This window comes from Schistocerca americana, chromosome 7, assembly GCF_021461395.2.
Source record: "Schistocerca americana isolate TAMUIC-IGC-003095 chromosome 7, iqSchAmer2.1, whole genome shotgun sequence".
In the NCBI taxonomy this organism is placed as follows: domain Eukaryota; kingdom Metazoa; phylum Arthropoda; class Insecta; order Orthoptera; family Acrididae; genus Schistocerca; species Schistocerca americana.
Window position 1 is genome coordinate 453,421,433 of NC_060125.1, and position 19,516 is coordinate 453,440,948.

The window sequence follows — 19,516 nt, forward strand, 5'->3', positions numbered from 1 at the left end:
GTTTTGATGGAGGATTGTTAAGTCTGTGAAATGCTCCATGTTACTCTTTCCAATGGTTTGTTTTTCTTTGTGACATCTGGTATATGTGATATTTGAGGTGTTAAAATCTGTCTTGTGAGTGGTTGTTTCAGTATTTTTTAAAGTGCTGGAGATTCTCTTTAGGCAGGGGAACCTGCTGTCTGGATTTATCCTAAAAAATATCTACTTTTCCTGCCTATGACAACAGGTATTTGACCATGTGTGGCCCGAGATCCACCCCCTATACTTTAATGCATCAGCTGTACCAATCTTCCCTTCCCAGACCTGTTTAGGTGTAGGCCATGCCTAGTGAAACCCCATCTGTTGATAGTCCCGACGGGCACCAGAGAAACATGAGCAAAATTGTCTGTCCTCAGAGCCATCCCTAACCCCATAATGATTCGCCTCACAGCTCCATCAAGGTTTGGTCAATCATGACGCCGGAACAGCTCAACAAAATGTACGTTGGTGCCATGAGTGAGGGAAGCTATCTTGTCCAGGTCACCACCTATGTCATATGCCCCATCCCTGTCCAAACTGTTTCCTGCCCCATCTGCTATCACTATATGGTCTTCTTTTGTAAAATCTTACATAAAGACCCTAGGTCTTCTATCACATGACTTAGTGCTGCATTTGGCTTGAAGATACTGGTGGCCAGTACGCTGCCCCTAAACTTTCCTGTAGCTAAGGGCCTACACCTCGTCCACGGCTACTACCTAGCAGCAGCACTTTCTTCTTCCTAACACTTCGTACATTCCTAGGCTTCTTGGCCTCGTCTGAAGTGTGCTGCACATTTCCTGCTCCTCGTTCTACCTCAGGCTCTTCTCCACTTAACTCTGGCAGTGGTAAATACCTGTTTTTGGTGTTGAATTGTCAAATTATTGAAGTGGTGCTAGAATATACCAATAATATCGGAGTCAACATCTAATGTCTCTTATATTTTGATGAAATATGCTCATTCCTTCACTACTTGGATACCTGACCCACTATGAAATTGATTCCTTTGTTAGAGGGACTTCCTTTAAGCAGGAATACCTATCAGCTGACATCAATCTAAAAGTGGTGCAGTTCTAACACCAACTACTACAGGAATTTTACCATGAGTGATGCCACCACCACCCACTACACTGTCACGTATAAGCTTTGCAAGCCTCCCCTTCTCAGATCTAATAAGGTGCAGGCCATGCCTAGTGAAACCCAATCTTTGATAGACTCAACTGGTACCACTGCAATGTCAGCCATGGCCACTGCCATCTGCGCCTTCTCCAGCCCCATGTTAATACACCTAACAGCAGCATTAAGCTGAGGCCAATCATGTTGCTGAAACAGTTGCACGAAGTGCACATTAGTGCCACCAGTCTGAGCAGTGATCCTTACCAGGTCACCACCTACATCATACTTGCTGTCCATATCGAGACTATTCCCAGCTCCACCCATAATCACTACCAGATCCTCTTATGCAAAATTCCTACATAACAGACGTCTTAGGCCAACCCCGCACTAGGCTTCAAAATGCTGGTGACCTGGTACTCACTCTCCAACACTTCTTGCAATGCTGGCCCATACCTCTACCATGTGAACTACCTAGCAGCAATTTACAGCTGACTTAGGCTCCCTAACTACTGAGGACTGCTGCATGTTTCCTACACCTACAGCAACAAGAGGCTCCTTTCCATGCAACTCTGAGAGTGGGTCAAATCTACTGGTTATACCCAAAGTTCAACTGTCTGAATATCTCCTCCTCCTAGCTACATTCTTACCAACTGCCAGTTCCCATTCCCCACCACCCTTCACTCTTCTCAACCTATGCAGTTCCTCCTCTGTGGCTTGTAACTGCACCTGAAGGACACAGATCTTATGCTCCTGCTTCTCCATCAACTTATTTCTGCTACAAATTCTGCATTTCCTGGAGAGGATCTCACTAGAATGCCCACTGCCCCCCCCCCCCTTCAATGAAAATACTTTGAACAGATCTCGCACTGTGACCCACTACTCACAAACCTACAATAAACCCCACACTTCTCACTGATGGTAAGATTTTAACAGTTACTGAAAAAACTAAACGTCTACATTACCTAAGATCAATTACAACAGTAGAAATATTTAAAGAACTAACAATAGTGACCTCAAATTCTGCTCTCTCTTAAGAAAGCAATTACTTCTATCAACACCACTAAACCACAACTAATACCAATACCACAAAACTTCACAAAATTTCTTATCTAAAACCAAAAATTCAAGTGACCACTGGAATACTCTTCAAAATTAAACACAGTGAACAAAAGTTTTACTGCAATATTTCACTACAAACAATAAGCAACATTAGCTGAAAACTACTGTACTAAATTTAACAAATGACTTCGAAGCACAAAAAACTCTAAAGAACATAGTGGGCAAAAGTTTCCGATAGTTTATTAAACCATTATTTCACCAGAAACAGCACGAGACGCCGATGAAAACTACTAAATTTAATAAATGAATAACAGTGTACAAACAACTTTGTCAGAACTTAAATCAACAACCACTACAGCTGGAACTGCACGCCGCGAAATGTAAACACGCTGCTAATATTTGAATGAGCGATTGAAAACTACTAAATTTAATATTAGAATACAGCACACAAACAAGTTTGTCAGTACTTAGCTTTAGAACTGCTACAGCTGCAACTGTACACCACAAAATGTAAACACACTCACAAATAACAGACCACTCAAATCAATAACACAAAAAGAAAGATTGAGATGAATGGAATTCCATTAATAAGTTACTTTTACAGCAAATATTAACACAAATACTCTTGAAAATAAGTATCTGAAGTCTAAAACTGTATGAAATATTGGCAAGTGATTCGAACAGCAGTCCACTAAAACATTTATTATTTTTCAATGTAGTCTCCTTGTAGATTAATGCACTTGGTCCAACGATGTTCCAGTGCCTTGAACCCTCCTCGAAAATAAGTTTCCTCCAGGCCTCCAAAATAGTTGTCAACTCCAGCTTTCAATTCTTCATTTGAAGTGAATCTTTGTCTACGAAGAAAAATTTTCAGTTTTGGGAAGAGAGGGAAGTCTCACGGAGCCATATCAGGTGAATAAGGCAGGTGTGGCAACAATTCATACCTTAGTTCGTGTAATTTTGCCAAGGCGGTGTTTTTGATCCAGTTTCAAGAATCGTGGCACCCATCTTGCAGATAATTTTTTTTCATTTGTAATTCTTCAGTTAAAATGTGATATACCCTTTCAGTAGACATCTGGCAAGTGTAAGCAATGTCACGCACTTTCAGTCGGTGATCCTCCATGATCATTCTGTGCACTTTTGCTATCATTTCTGGAGTAGTGACACATCTTGGGCGACCACTGTGTGGATCATCATCTAAGCTCTCCCAACCAAATTTAAATTCATTTGTCCACTTGGCAACAGTTGAATATGAAGGAGCAGAGTCCCCCAGTGTATTCTGGAAATCAGCATGAATGTCCTTTGCTTTCATACCTTTCTTTACAAAGTACTTACTCACTGCACGAATCTCGATTTTTTCCATCTTCGCAAATCACTATGCGGGAACAACAACAGAGCCACATCACTGCCGCAGCTCTCCTCCAAGAGCACTGACATGGCACATGTTTACAGACAACAGTCCAATGAATATCACATGAACAACTCATTGTGCTAGTGCTGACATCTCGTGGTGATTGCGAGAACTTTTCAAACCACCCTCATATAACACTTTCTTGTTTTTCATGCTCTTGCTTGTTGGTATGGGCTCCACATAATCTGTTCGCTCACTGAGCTCTTTGATAATTTTGGGTTTTTATCACCTATGGTAGAGCTCTCTATGAGTGAACTTGCCATCAGGCTGAAGCAAATTATGTATGTTGGAGGTCAATGCATAGGTGTTAACAGGGGTAGCACTGTGGTAGTCAATCCCAGAAGTACCTTGAGATATGACCTGCCTTCTCTTTTATGCCTTCTTTAGGTGCCAACCCTCCTCCTTTCTCTGGGTTTGAGAGTGGCAACAGTGGTTCTCAGTTACTCAGCCCTCTAATAGTCAAACAATGGAAAATCCAGGGTGGAATGTAACAATATTGTGAAAAGGGAAGTTGCTACTCACCATGTAGTGGAGACACTGAGTCGCAGATGGGCACAACAAAAAGACTGTCACAAATATAGCTTTCGGCCAGTAGGACCTTCGTCAGAATTAGACAACAAACACACACATACACACTCACGCAAATGCAACTAAACACACACGGCTGCAGTCTCAGGCAATTGAGGTCACACTGTGAGCAGCAGTGATGGGAGTGGCAACTCGGTGAGGGTAAGGAGAAAGTTGGGGCGGGAAGCGGGAGGAATAGTATGGTGGACAGTGAATTACTGTTGGGGAGTGTGGAGGGACAAAGTGGAAAGAGGGTAGGGCAGCTATTTGCAGTCAGGAGGTTGGGCGGAGGGAGCGGAGAGGTGGTGAGGGGGGGAGAGAAAGCAGAAAAAGGGAGAAGTAAAAAGACTGGGTGCGATGGAGGAATGGGGGCTGTGTAGTGCTAGAATGGGAACAGAATAGGGGTGGGATGGGAGAGGACAATGACTAACGAAGGTTGAAACCAGGAGGGTTACAGAACGTAGGATATATTGCAGGGAAAACTCCCACCAAAGCAGGTTTTGGTGGAATGGATTCATATGGCACAGGCTGTGAAGCAGTCATTGAAATGAAGGATGTCATCTTTGGCAGTGCGCTCAGCAACAGGGTGATCCACTTGTTTCTTGGCCACAGTTTGTCGGTGGCCATTCATGTGGACAGACAGCTTGTTGGTTGTCATGCCCACATAGAATGTAGCACAGTGGTTGCAGCTAAGCTTGTAAATGGACAGGAGCAGGTGGTGGTGGTAGGATGTATAGGACATCTCTTGCATCTAGGTCTATTACAGGGGTATGAGTCATGAGGTAAGGGGTTGGGAGCAGGTGTTGGTAGGGATGGATGAGTATACTGCGTAGGTTCGGTGGACAGCAGACTACCACTGTGGGAGGGGTGGGAAGGATATTGGGCAGCACATTTATCACTTCAGGGCATGGCAAGAGACAGTCGAAAGCCTTGCAGAGAATGTAATTCATTTGCTCCAGTCCTGGGTGGTACTGAGTTACGAGGGGAATGCTCGATAGGCACGGGATATTTGTTTTTGTACAAGGTTGGGAGGATAATTATCCTTCCAGCCACGCAGAACTGGAGAGAATGAATTACATTTTCCGCCAGGCTTCTGACTAACTCTCACCACGCCCTGAAATGAGAAATGTCCTGCCCAATATCCTTCCCACCTCTCCCACAGTGATATTCTGCTGTCCACCAAACTTACAGAATATATTCGTCCATCCCTACACAACCCCTGCTCCCAAGCCCTTACACCTCATTGGTCATACCCCTGTAATAGATCTAGATGCAAGATCTGTCCTACACATCCTCCCACCACCACCACCTACTCCAGTACGGTCACAAACATCACCTATCCCGTCAAAGACAGGGTTACCTATGAATCCAGTCATGTGATTTACCGTATTTACTCGAATCTAAGCCGCACTTTTTTTCCGGTTTTTGTAATCCAAAAAACCGCCTGCGGCCTAGAATCGAGTGCAAAGTAAGTGGAAGTTCTGAAAAATGTTGGTTGGTGCCGCATCAACTAACTTCTGCCATCGAATATATGTAGCGCTACAACAGACATGTTTTGCAGGCACAAAGATAAATACTGGCGCCAAAACCTCTTCGTCAGTAAATAAATTTTTTTAAAAAAAGGTGAAAAACGAGTTTTTTTCTCCGCCCCGAGTTTCAACCACTGCACTTTCATACATTATCCAACGAAGTAAATAGAAATTTCGTATTGTTCATCTTCTAGCAGCATTTCAATGTACTACGAAAATCTGACTGGCAAGACTGTTTGGGATGTTTGTGAATATGGGAAACTTTACGTCCTGAATTTTTTCCCACCTGTGAGAAGAGATGGTTGCTACTAGGAACTTTTTTGAATTGTGAATCACATGCAGTATTCTCTTCACCATAGGAATAATACGAACATAAACATTTTGCCATGTATTCTTTCGTGTTTGCTGCTGTCTCATTTAAATCCTGTCTGCCTAATAAACTACGAAACTAGAGCGAGAGCACAGCAAACACGGAAGAATACACAAATCATGTCATGTTTATATTCGTATTATTCTTATGCCTAATAGTGATACAGTCAGAAACGAAGCACGGCAATTGACTAGATTTTTAAATCTAAGATGACTAATTTCTGTGCAGAATATAATGTACTAAAGAGGCGTCTGCAAACATTTTCAAACGGAGAAAAATGTTCGCTAAACTCTCGTTCAGAACATCTTCCATCATATGCAGTCTATTATTTGGTTCTTGGTGATCATTATCAAAGAAAGCAGCAGTGTAAGTAACCACGCACAAGAGCAAGCCAAGCCGCGAGCGGCTACAGGCCATAAACACTCATTATCAGAATGCGACAAACAATGCATGACACAGTACAGTAATGCATTTCAGCTTAGAGTGACGTAAACACATAACGGCACTTATCAGATCAAAGCAAAATAAGCAATCAATTCAAACCAGACGAAGCACGTGAAAAAGGAAGGGTACCCGTATAAATACGCACGGAGCGCCTGACGCATAGCAATTGCTACCTGGTAAAGCTTAACTGCTAAGCTTATGACTCGAACCAAACTACTGTAGCTGTATCGTCATTCATTCGACCTCAATTGTGTCTCCTATCATAATGGACCAACTTAGTTTCGATTTGGAGGTGCGGCCTAAAACTTTCATCTCCCCTTGAATTTCGAGTCTCAAATTTCAGGTGCGGCTTAGAATCGGGAAAATTTTTTTCCTTGATTTCGAGTCTCATTTTTCAGGTGCGGCTTAGATTCGAGTGCGGCTTAGATTCGAGTAAATACGGTACAAGCTAAGCTGCAACCACTGTGCTGGCTTCTATGTGGGCATGACAACCAAAGTGCTGTCTGTCCACATGAATGGCCACCGACAAACTGTGGCCAAGAAACAAGTGGATCACCCTGTTGCTGAGCGCACTGCCAAAGATGACATCCTTCATTTCAAAGGCTGCTTCGCAGCCTGTGTCATATGGATCCTTCCCACCAATGCCAGCTCTTCTGAATTGCGCAGGTGGGAACTTCCCCTGCAATGTATCATACATTCCCGTAATGCTCCTGGCCTCAACCTTCGTTAGTCATTGTCCTCTCCCATCTTACCCCTTTTCTGTTCCCATTCCAGCAATACAAAGCACTCATTCTTCCGTCACACCAAGTCTTTTTACTTATCTCCTTTTCTGCTATCCCCTGCCCCCCCTCCACTCCCTCCATCCAGCCTCCCGACTGCACATACCCGCCCTACCCTCTTTCCACATGGTCCCTCCACACTCCCCAACAGCTCATCACTGTCTGCCACAACTACCCTACTATCACTCCCACTCACCGCCCCAACCTCCTCCTTACCCCCACTGAGTCACCACTCCCATCACGCACTGGTGCTGCTGCTTGCAGTGTGGCCTCAGTTGCCTGAGACTACAGTCATGTGTGTGTGAATTGTGTTTGCATGTGTGTGGTGTGTGTGTTTGTTGTCTAATTGTGACGAAGGCCTTACTGGCCGAAAGCTATATTTGTGACAGTCTTTTTGTTGTGCCTGTCTGAGACTCAGCATCTACGCTATATGGTGAGTAGCAACTTTCCTTTTCACAATATTGTTTCAGTTCTCTAATAGTCTGAGGAAATAAGCTAATCGTACTTCTCTGTGCGTTCTTGAGTATTTTGTGTGACTCTTTTGTTATTTTAACTTATTTCACAACAGGATGCATGAATATTGGTTCTATGCTAAAAAAACATACCTTTCTGACACAAATAACGACTGGTATTTTGCACTGTGTGATGGTGGCCCCCTGTATATTTTCTGTAAGCAGCTCAGTCAACCTATCTTTCCCTCCCTTATTTGGGTGTAGGTAATGTTTAGTATATTCTAATCTCCCAATTGTAGCAACAGGCACTGCACTGATGTGTGGCTTCATTTCTGCTAGTAGCAGCCTATTCAATGCTGTGTTCACATGGCTCAAAGCATTATTGACCCAGAGCTGGTCATGGCACTGCAGGGCCTGCACAAAACTCACACTTTTTTTATAATTGTTACTCCTATTGCATTCACATCACCTCTAATCCTGTAATTTCTGTCTTTAACCAGGCTGTTCCTTGCACCACCTACTATGTTTTCTCCATCATCAACAACATCTTAAGGCCCAATGAATCTACTTTTTAAGTATGTGAAGGTCATTCTCAGCAAACATTTTGGCTAGTGTAAATCCAACATTTGAAACATCTAGTAATTTGTCTGGTACATCACTCAATGTTAAGTTAACGACACTGACACACTTGTGAACTTTAACATGTTTCCCCATCTCCAAGAGCTCAGTAAGAAATCAGATGACAATATGCCAGATCTATGTGAGACGACTCTTAGTTTAGTGTCCAAAGCTGAAACTAAGGAGGAATGTCACTGCCATGAAACTAGTAGTGTGTGGAAACCAAAAATGTCATAGAGACTGAATGTCATGTACTGCCAAATCACTAAATGGTCTTGCTCAACAAAGCACATCAAAAAAAGTTCCACATTAAAGTTTAGACCCAGAAAAGCAAGGTAACTATTGTATTCAAGCATTAGCATAACAAAGACTTCAAGAATGACATATAAAATGCTGCTTCGCTTACCAAGATAGGCATTTACAGCTGTAGAGGGCTAATGGTCACCCCAAAGTGACCTGTTTGCCATGTCCTCTGGAGAAAAGACTGTCAAAAATGGAATTATGTGCCATACAAATAACATCAGCCCCACTCTTTGATTCAATCTACATATCACTGGAGAGATGGAAAATTAGATTCCTCCCCATTTCAACTAACCCACAAAAATGGTAATGCCTGGGGTGGAACCATGACCAGTGCCCTTAGGGGGAGCAATGGAGGCAGACATCACTGCCATCGGCTCAGTTAGAATTGCTAGCACGGCAGGGACATCTGGAACTTCCACAATTGGAAGCTCTCCACAGTCTATTATCTTCAGTCACAGTGTGATGATATGCAGCTGGGCACTAAATTGTAGCATAGTCTGTGGGTGGTTCTGAAAGATGATGGCCACATGCACACTTTTGTTGGATACAAAATACGTAGCTTTTGTTGTGGGCAGTTACATTTGCTGTGATTGCAGAAACATTCATGAGTGGGAGTCCCATGTTTTTGCTCCAGTTTGTGAATTATCACTATGATAAATACCCCAACTACTGACACAATTTCTGTTTACGTGGTGTCACAATTCTGCCTCAGCTGATGAAGGAGGAATTTCAATGTGTGTGTTGGGGTTTATGGGCGCTCAACATAGAGGTCATCAGCGCCCAGGGAATTTCAAACTGCATTCCTTGTCAGACAGGTTACACCTTTGTGTGACTGTACAGTGGAATCTGCAGATGAAGTCGTTTAGAGAATGATGTTTCTCAAGAATTCACTTTCAGCATCATTGTTAAACACACATTGTGCTGCTCACGCAATTTCAAATGACTAAGCTATGAGAAGATACTCACTTAAACTAGGATCAGATTTCCTAAGAGTACTAGTTCAAACTTCCTGACCGGGAGCTAGATGCACTACCTGACCCCGAATTAAAGATTTGACATAAAATGTTTTACATTTCAAGTGCAGAAAACTTCACTGTCAGCCAATGCGAGACAAAGATCTTTTGTCTTCCCAATCCTTGTCTTCCTATCATCCTTGTGTCTTGAGTTACTTGCCTTTCCTTTTCAACTTTCCTTAATGTATCATTTTCTCTTCCCTAAGGAAGAAACTACTGGTTCCAAAAGGTAGGATTGGTGCACATACTTTTATACATGTTTATCAACAATATTGGCATTTTCCCTGAAGGTAACGACCAGCAATTATGTCATACAGTCAGTATCAAAATTAACATATAATTTTTCTGTGAACATAATAAATACAGTTAAGACATGTTTCATGTGAAATACTATATTAAAAATAAAACCAATCAGAAGCCTGATCAGCAAGTAGATTTCCAAATGACAGTGATGGTAACTGTACATATTAAGTATTAAAGCATATATTCATAAACTAAAATTGAATAGCACAAGAAAAAAATGAACAAAAATTTATTACAATGGGAAAAAAACAAGTTAATTAGGTTTAATGACATACCTGTGACCATGGCTTGGCTGGTGCTCGCATTCGACGCAAGAAAAGAGAATGCCATTTCTGTCTGAGTTGAAGAGCAAGATGAGCAGTTTCTGCATCAATACGGAATACTACCCAGTCATCTAATTTCAAAGTTGTATTCTGGCCTTCTGGCCTGTCTTCTGCTTCACTGTCACTATCAGCTGCACCTCCCAATACTGCATCTCCCCTCACTGCTCCTACAAGCAAGTAATTTCTCAATAACAAAAAGCATAATTTGGATACCTCATGCCGCTGATTAATGTCAGTCAAAATACTTGCAAACACAGATGTAGCTTTTAACACTCAACATAATGATTGTTCTGCCTCACAAGTTATGCTGCAGGAAACTTACTAGAGGAATAGTTTCGACAATGTATTAAGTGCTTTACAGCAGCAAAATTATTGTCATTTATTTATCCTGACACTTCAATTTATGTTAAATGCAGCCTAGTATGGTTTTTCTTTAAAATAATTAGAATTTTAAAAACCTGTTAGTTTCAGATTGATCAAATTAAGGGCACATATTTGCTAAAAAATTTAGGCTTCATCAAAAATATCAAATTAGATGACTTAAATCAACTTATCAATGGCTACTTTCAGAAATCTTCAACAACCCGATGGTTACAAATTGTCACACTTAATCTTCATTGATGTTTGAGCCACATCTGTTCAGAATGGGCGAACAAAAACAAGTATTAAAAATGCACTGTCATCGCCCATGGATTTCATGGCACATGAGGAGCGTAAATGAGAAATAGCCCATCGAACTTAAAGAATGCCAGCCAGCAGCTGCTACATACCATGGTCCATGGTTAAGTATAGTAATATTTATGTGAACCATTTCTGCTGCCCAATGTTTACATGAGTCTATGGTCTTTGTACCACAGAAAAGTATCTCTGTTCAGAGGATTTGAGACTTAATTAGGGATAAGGGTACAACTTCCATATTCTGTCATTATCTGGGTTGTTGTTGTTGTTGTGGGCTTCAGTCCAGAGACTGGTTGAATGCAGCTCTCCATGCTACTCTAACCTGTGCAATCTTCTTCATCTTCCAGTACCTACTGCAACCTACATCCTTTTGAATCTGCTTAGTGTATTCATCTCTTGGTCTCCCTCTACAATTTTTACCCTCCACGCTGCCCTCCAATACCAAACTGCTGATCCCTTTGTAGGGAAGCAGCCTACTCACGCCGTGGTAAATTCACAGCAGTCTTTCCATTGTGTGCCAGCCCGTCCGATGTAACTAGCTCTGACGTCATAAATGTTGCGCAATACTTTAAAAATCAAGCAAATAACCTAAAACATTTCTAGCATGTCAGGAGTAATATTAAATTAATATGTGTTGAATATCAGTTCGATAACTTTAACCATTTTCGAAATTTGGACGTTTTTCTGTAAAAATCATTGGCGCAACAGAAAAGAGCTAGAGACTTCAAAATTTATAATTAGATTCATTTTTCATAATTATTTAATAAAAACAGTACTCTGGATCTCTCAAATTAAGATTTTAGTGGAAATTCATGATTTTCTGGTCTTCGTCTTAAAACTTAAGGAAGCAAGATAGATTAAGTAGGCTAATAAATAAGGCTAGGATGTATATATTTAAGTAGAATGGAGATCTGCTATCACCCCGGGCTTCCCCTCCCCCTTCCTCCCTCCCCCTATCTCCCATACCCCTGGCATCTCTGCTCTCCCCTATCCCTCTCCCACTCCCCTTCCTCCTCCTCCTCTCTTGGCAGGTGCCCGGACTCGCACACGCTCAGTGAACATTCGCGCGCAGGAGATCATCGCCATCAGTGTCTCGTGTGTGTGCCTTCGTCTGCGTTTAGTGTTCTTTCGTCGTCACGCCTCCACTGTTCACGTGTGCCGTCGCTGTCGTCCGTCTTCTGTGCGCCGTGTCAACAAGTGTTAGTGTTGTTTTTTTTCCATCCAGCGTGAACGGCTTCATGTTTGTTGTTTTTGTATCTACATTTTTTGCCCGCCATTTTTATTGTATTGTCTGTCTCACCTATATATCGTATTATTGTACCCCTTAAGGCTGAAGAGCAGCGTATTATGCTGCTGCCAGTCCACCTTGTATGAGGTGCTTAAAAAAAAAAAAAAAAAAAAAAAAAAAAAAAAAAAAAAAAAAAAAAAAAAAAAACCACGCTAGCACCATAAGGATGTGAGAAGCTTCATTTGAATACCTATAAAACTATAGCGATAGCGTATCTCCAAAGGGCCAGTTCAGAGCTCGTCTACGGCGTGCAGTGTAATTAAATTAATTCTCTCGCCCAAAATATTTAACTTAGCAACGTAAAAATTTTATTATCAATACTTACCTGCGTGCTAAATGCACATTTAAATCAAGAGCTTCATCGGCCACCAGCAAGAGAAGCTAGGATTTATTAGGTAACTTAAAGTGGTGCATTACCAGCCCAGCGGCTAGTCGGGAGAGCCGATTTGATCAGGCGTTCCCTTAGCCGTCTGCTGCGCGAGGAAGCAAGGCCCCAGTTCTCTCCAGACGCTGAATAGCACGTCATCTGTGTCGGGAGTCGCGTCGCGTCGGTATCATTGCTACAAACAGCCTCGGATGCCGTATTAAGTTACTCGAGATACGCGTAACCATGAAATCATTTGCGAGTGAAGTGTTAATTCTGGGTTGACTTTAATTATCGATCTTCAGTTTGCGTATTGTCGTATTTTCACGTGCCGCTGCGGGACAAACATTCTACCATTATTTAGCGTGGCGTTTGATGAACATTATCATCAAATTATGGCGAGCATTCATTTAAACAGTTAATTCGGACAATTTAGTGGCATCAGCGCATTAGACTCTGAACTGCTCTGTTAGTTAGATTGTGTGGATTCTTTTGTTTTCATCTGTGACTTTCAGAATACAGAACTTTTTTTTTCACGACCGTTTTTAATTAGAAATCCCAGACAATCTCCTAATTCCTCAGAGCTATAAGCTGTAACTATAACTGTATTCTCAGATGAAGTGGGCACTAGGAATTCTAATTACAGGCTCCACGTTTTGCTAATCACTTTCTGGTTGCCAATATTGTAGTTAGAGAGCCAGTGTTGAGAACGGCGAAAGACAGCATAAATAACATTCTAAATAATAGGAACTGGTTTAACATTGTACAAACCTAACTTTTATATAAACAACATAAAATTGATAAAAATTCTATCCGCCGCCCCACACCTTGATGCCTCAGAATGTGTCCTACCAACCGCACCCTTCTTTTAGTCAGGTTGTGACACAAATTCCTCTTCTCCCCAATTCTGTTCACTACCTCCTCATCAGTTATGTGATCTACCCAGCTAAACTTCAGCATTCTTCTGTAGCACCACATTTCGAAAGCTTCTATTCTCTTCTTGCCTCAACTATTTAGCATCCACGTTTCACTTCCATACATGGCTACAATCCATACAAATACTTTCAGAAACAACTTTCTGACGCTTAAATCTATACGCAATGTTAACAAATTTCTCTTCGTCAGAAACGCTTTCCTTGCTATTGCCAGTCTACATTTTATATCCTCTCTACTTCGACCATCATCAGTTATTTTGCTCCTCAAATAGCAAAACTCATTTACTACTTTAAGCGTTTCATTCCCTAATGTAATTCCCTCAGCATCACCTGATTTAATTTGACTACATTCCATTATCCTCGTTTTGCTTTTGTTGATGTTCATCTTATATCCTCCTTTCAAGACACTGTCCATTCCATTCAGCTGCTCTTCCAGGTCCTTTGCTGTCTCTGACAGAATTACAATGTCACTGACGTACCTCAAAGTTTTTATTTCTTCTCCATGGATTTTAATTCCTACTCTGTATTTTCCTTTTGTTTCCTTTACTGCTTGCTCAATATACAGACTGAATAACATCGGGGATAGGCTACAACCCTGTCTCATTCACTTCCCAACCACTACTTCCCTTTGATGCCCCTTGACTCTTGTAACTGCCATCCGGTTCCTGTACAAATAGCCTCTCGCTCCCTGTATTTTACCCCTGCTACCTTCAGAATTTGAAAGAGAGTATTCCAGTCAACATTGTCAAAAGCTTTAAGTCTACAAATGATAGAAATATACGTTTGCCTTTCCTTAATCTATTTTCTATGGTAAGTCTCCACGTGTCACCAGTTTTTCCACTCATTTGTAAATAATTCGTGTTAGTGTTTTGCAGCCGTGGCTTATTAAACTGATAGTTCGATAATTTTCACATCTGTCAACACATGCTTTCTTTGGGACTGGAATTATTATATTCTTCTTGAAGTCTGAGGGTATTTTGCCTGTCTCATACATCATTCTCACCAGATGGTACAGTTTATCAGGGCTGACTCTCCCAAGGCTATCAGTAGTTCTAATGGAATGTTGTCTACTCCACAACATCTGGATGTGGTTTCACCATGTGTTGGACACACCACAGCACTCCTCGAACTCCCGACAAATCGTGCAGTTTCCAAAATGCTCATGCCTAGCCTCTGGGCCATCACAAGCTGCCCTCAGTCAAACTCAGAAAGATAATGCACCTTCCTGATTCTACACAAGGACAGCACGATCGCAGATACTACATGCACCGTGCATGCGTCTGACAAGCAGTGATTCCTCACCAGGTGACGCTGCTATCATCTGAACGGGTTTATATCGATAAGAAGTCAGTGGTCATAATGTTCCCTGAACTGTTGCGAACAGGAATGCTAAGTTGTATTTCTGTAGAATACAGTCATTATGAAGAAGTGGAAGTATTACGTAAAATTAATACCTGTAGAATATTTAACATAAATTTGAAATATTAACAGAACCTGCCTAAAGAAGTTACAAATATAAAAGTTGTAGAGACTTTGGAGAAAGTGTGACATGTTTGTCGCGACCAATCCTAGAACTTTTATCTGTCACTTATCACTTCTTTTACCTGTAGCAATTTCTGTTAATGTGAAAACTATCCAGCTGCAATACTGTCCCTCTATAACTGGATAGTTAAGTCAGAGTAAGGGTAGAGGAAGGCAAGGACATATCATCACCAATGGTCCATGCCTATTACAGAACTGTGGTGTTCAAATTGACCTGCTTGATGACAGCTTTTAACTGTTAAGGCTACACTCCACACACATACTTTCAGAAAGGACTTTATAAGATTTAAATGCTAACAAATCTTTTTTCAGAAATGCTTTTCTCGCAACTTCCAGTCTGCCTTTTTTACCCTCTTTACTAAAGCTATTAGCAGTTATTCTGCTGCTCAAAGAGCAAAACTCACTATTGCTTTTAGAGTGTCATTTCCTAATTAATTCTCCTAGCATCATCTGACTTAATTTTAATACAATCCACTGCACTTGCTTTAGTGTTGTTGATGTTTATCTTATAACCTCTTTTCCAGAAACCATCATTTCCGTTCAACTGATCTTCAAAGTCCTTTGCTAACACTGATAGATTTACCATGTCATTAGCAAACGAGGAATGGAGGTGTCCCCCCCCCCCCCCCTCTCTCTGTCCACCTCCTCCACTCCCCACTTCTGTCAATCTCCTCCTGTCCCTATCTCTGAACAAGTGCTCCCACCCCTCTCTCTGTCCATCTGCTCCTTCCCTCCCAGTTCATGTCCTCCTGCCCCCCCCCCCCCCAATCCATCTCCAACTCTTCCCTTTCTCTGTCAATTCCCCCCTTGCCCTTCCTTGTCCATCACCTCCACTCCATATCCTGCTTCTCGCTCTCTGTCTGCCGATTTCTTCCTCCCTACATTCTCTCTCCACATTAACCCCTCCCCCCAGTAGGTTGCTGGTTCTTGCACCCACAGTATTTCTATCCAGGTACCAAAGTTGGCTGAAACTGACTCACGGGTTTAAAAGGAACTTCTTGCTCACAGCTTTGCCCGCATACACGTCACATGTATTAAACATATTTCACACAAACCCGTACACAAATTTCTCCGGTATCTCTAGTGTATTTCGCCTTTGTCATACAATACGTATCGATGTTTTTCTTCACCTGTATCTCTAGTGTATTTTGCCTTTGTCATACAATATGTATCAATCTTTTTCTCCAATCTCTTCATCATATGTGGAGTCAGAAGACATATAAATCTGTATTGCTTTGGTGGGTATTGGCTTTGTGACTGTCTTGGCTGTTAAGATTCGTTCATTACGCTGTTCATAACAGTTCACCCTCATTTTTATTTTCATATTCATCATAGCCTACTTCTCTATTATCTGTGTTTGATTTCGTGCTGATAACCTTGTATTCAATCGATCACAAACACTATTCTTCTACCACCAAAAGTCACTTATAGCCCACTGTACCTTATTTCAACCTATCAGCTTACCCAATTAAGAGAAACAACATACCATAGTCAAGGGCAGATCAGTGAATCATTTGAACTGTTGCCCTTGTAAATACAGAAAAGGCTTCTGCCCCCCTCACCCTTCAGATACGCCACTGATGTAGTTACAGTCATAGCAGCACAGTTACAGTTGAGGCGTGCAAGCCCCCCCATTGCAGCAAGGTTCATAGTTTGTTGGAAGACTGCCTTCCACATACAACCAAAATATATAAGAATTTTCTGATAATTTCTGAAAATAGTATGTTGCTACAATAATTATTGAAAATAGTATGTATTGCCTTTCAGGGAGTCAATTAATTTCAATTACCATATGCATGATGTTACAGTCTGTCTTGTCCCTATTCTGCAGCACATCTGTTTTTGAGAAAGTTTTGTATACTAATAAAAAATTTTCCTTGGTGGAAGAACAGGAATGTGATACACTAAGCGTCTACATAAAATCTGGAGGAGAGGCCAGCAACTCTGCTTTTCAAAACTGATGCCAACAGAGAAAGAGAGGTGGGATCACCCTTTCCCTTCCTTATTTTTGTCCACGAGTGTCCTAGGAAGAGAATAAAGCAGCAGGATACATTACTGAATACTTCCCAGTGACAGCAAATTAAGTTAACCAGTGGATCAGTAATTTGTACGAATAGAACTGTAAATTCAGTATATGTTCATTGTACGAATTTAATGTTTCTAGTTTCTGAAACTTGCTGGCACATTAAAACTGTGTGCTGGACTAGGACTTGAACCTTGCCTTTTTCATACAAAGCTCTTAACACAAAAGTAATCCAAGCACAGTTCACAACGCACCTTCACAGCTTCAATGCTCACAATAATTCTTTCCCACTTTACAGAAGCTATCTTGCATATCTTACTGGACTATCATTCCTTGTAGAAAGGATATCACAGAGAAACATCTGGAAACTTTACGTTTCTGTGTAGTTTGGAAAATTGGAGAGGTACTGGCATAAATGAAGTGAAGTCAGGTCATGAGTTGTATCTGACTAGCTCAAGCAGTAAAAGCACCGTTAGTCACAGGCAATGTTCTGGTTTAAGTCTGGGTGTATCACACAATTTCAATCTGCCACAAAGTTACAAAATAGTGAACTCTCCAGGGTAGAATGAAAGATTCATTTTTAATTTCTTTTTTTAGATATGACATGTCTACCTGAATGTTGGTTTTAATGAACATATAGAATTTTCAACATGTTTTTGTAACCATTGCTAAGTCAGTGATCACTGTTATATCTGTATGTCAATCACTAATCGATGAATATCCTGAAAAGATCAGTCCAAATGATATGTTTTGGACAGTATAAAAAAGAAAGCAACTGGTACAGTTGCACAGGTTCATATCCTACTGGCAAAATTGTAATACTTCCAATCTATTTTGGTATATTAAGAATTTACATCCACCTGTTGTGAACTGACTAGAGAATACAATGCTGAAACAAAGATCTTCTCCAAAGTTTTCAGTTACTTCTGTAGAGGAGTTGTGATAGATGGATACAAGAACACTATCAAGACTATCCTTGAATGTTAACCTTTTCCCAACAGTTTCACGAGGAGGTTCAACTTCTGCTTCAGTGGATTTTAGTTTCTTATTTACTGCAATTAACACAGGGGCTGGACAAAAATATGGAAACACCACACACATAACTGTTGGTATTCAACAAAGCTTCCAGTCACCTCAGAATGGATAACTACAGTATGGCTTTCAAAGGAATCTTATACCATTCCTCTTGCAAAATGGGGGCAAGTTCAGGTAACGATGATGGGAACGAATAGCAATCAAAAACTTTTCTTTCCCAAGTAGACCACAAGCTCAATTACAATGAGATCTGGTGACTATGGTGGTCAGGGAGATGTGACAAATCATCATTGTGCCCACAAAACCAGCCCTGCACAATGTGAGCTGTGTGTACAGAGGCCCCATTGTTTTGGAACACAGTTTCACAATTGATGGAACGAACACTGTACCATGGAATGGACTTGACCAGTAATCAGCCAAAATGGTCATATAATTCTTGGCAGTAATGTGACCTTGCAGAATTATATGATTGCTACAGGTGAATATTATTAATTAAAGTGGTTAGTTATAATTTTAGAGTTAAAGTATAAAGTTGTGTTGTGATATGTTAAAGATTTTTGAAGCTATTTTATGACTCTCTAAATTTAAATAATACACCAGGATTAGATACCAACCACAGGGCCCATGGAATACCACAATATGACTGCCCTAATCATCATCAAACATCCACCATGTCTCATTCTTGGACTGTAAACAAGTCTCGTACGACCAAATGAAATCCTTCCATCACTCCCCAGCCCAGGTTTTATGACTTCAGTACCATGTTTTCCCATTGTGGGCATTCACATCACTAATGTGCGGTTTTGGAATTCCAGCTTGTCTTGCAATTCCCTATTTATGGAGCTCCTTTCATGTTGTCTTAGTGATGACAGTTGTTTTGGAATTCCAGCTTGTCCCACGATCCTCTGTTTTGGAGGTCACTTCATGTTGTTTTGGTGATGGCACAGTTTGTGAGTGTGAGACACTATTCTGCAGTGACTTTTGCAGCTGTCATCCTCGTTATTTTTTGTCACAATCCTGTAGAATGACCGACTGTCATAATCAGTCAACACACACTTCCATCCACATTGTGACTTAGTAGATGTTTTTCTGTTTTCCCTGTATAAAGTATAAGCCTTTGATATAGTGCCTCTTGAAACATCAAACACTTCAACTACCTTGCTTACAGAAGCAGCCACCATACAAGCACAACATTTTTCTGACCATGAATGACAATTGTAACATAATGAGGATACTACATGGATGCAGTGGTCAAAAGTGCAACACACAGATTTGGCTATCATCTGCATTTCTGTTAAGATTCAGTTCTCATTGTTTTTCCATATGTTTGGCCACCCCTTTTACATCAC

The 19,516-nt window shown here is 41.1% G+C and overlaps 1 protein-coding gene across 3 annotated transcripts in view; it reads right to left on the reverse strand.

The window, feature by feature from the left end:
* Window positions 1–19,516, reverse strand: part of LOC124622217 (3'-5' RNA helicase YTHDC2-like) — a 302,377-nt gene that overhangs the window by 69,438 nt on the left and 213,423 nt on the right. For all 3 annotated transcript variants that reach the window (XM_047147868.1, XM_047147867.1, XM_047147869.1), the window contains exon 20: window positions 10,255–10,469. In XM_047147868.1, the coding sequence (XP_047003824.1) occupies window positions 10,255–10,469 (215 nt within the window). The remainder of the gene's footprint in view (window positions 1–10,254; window positions 10,470–19,516) is intronic.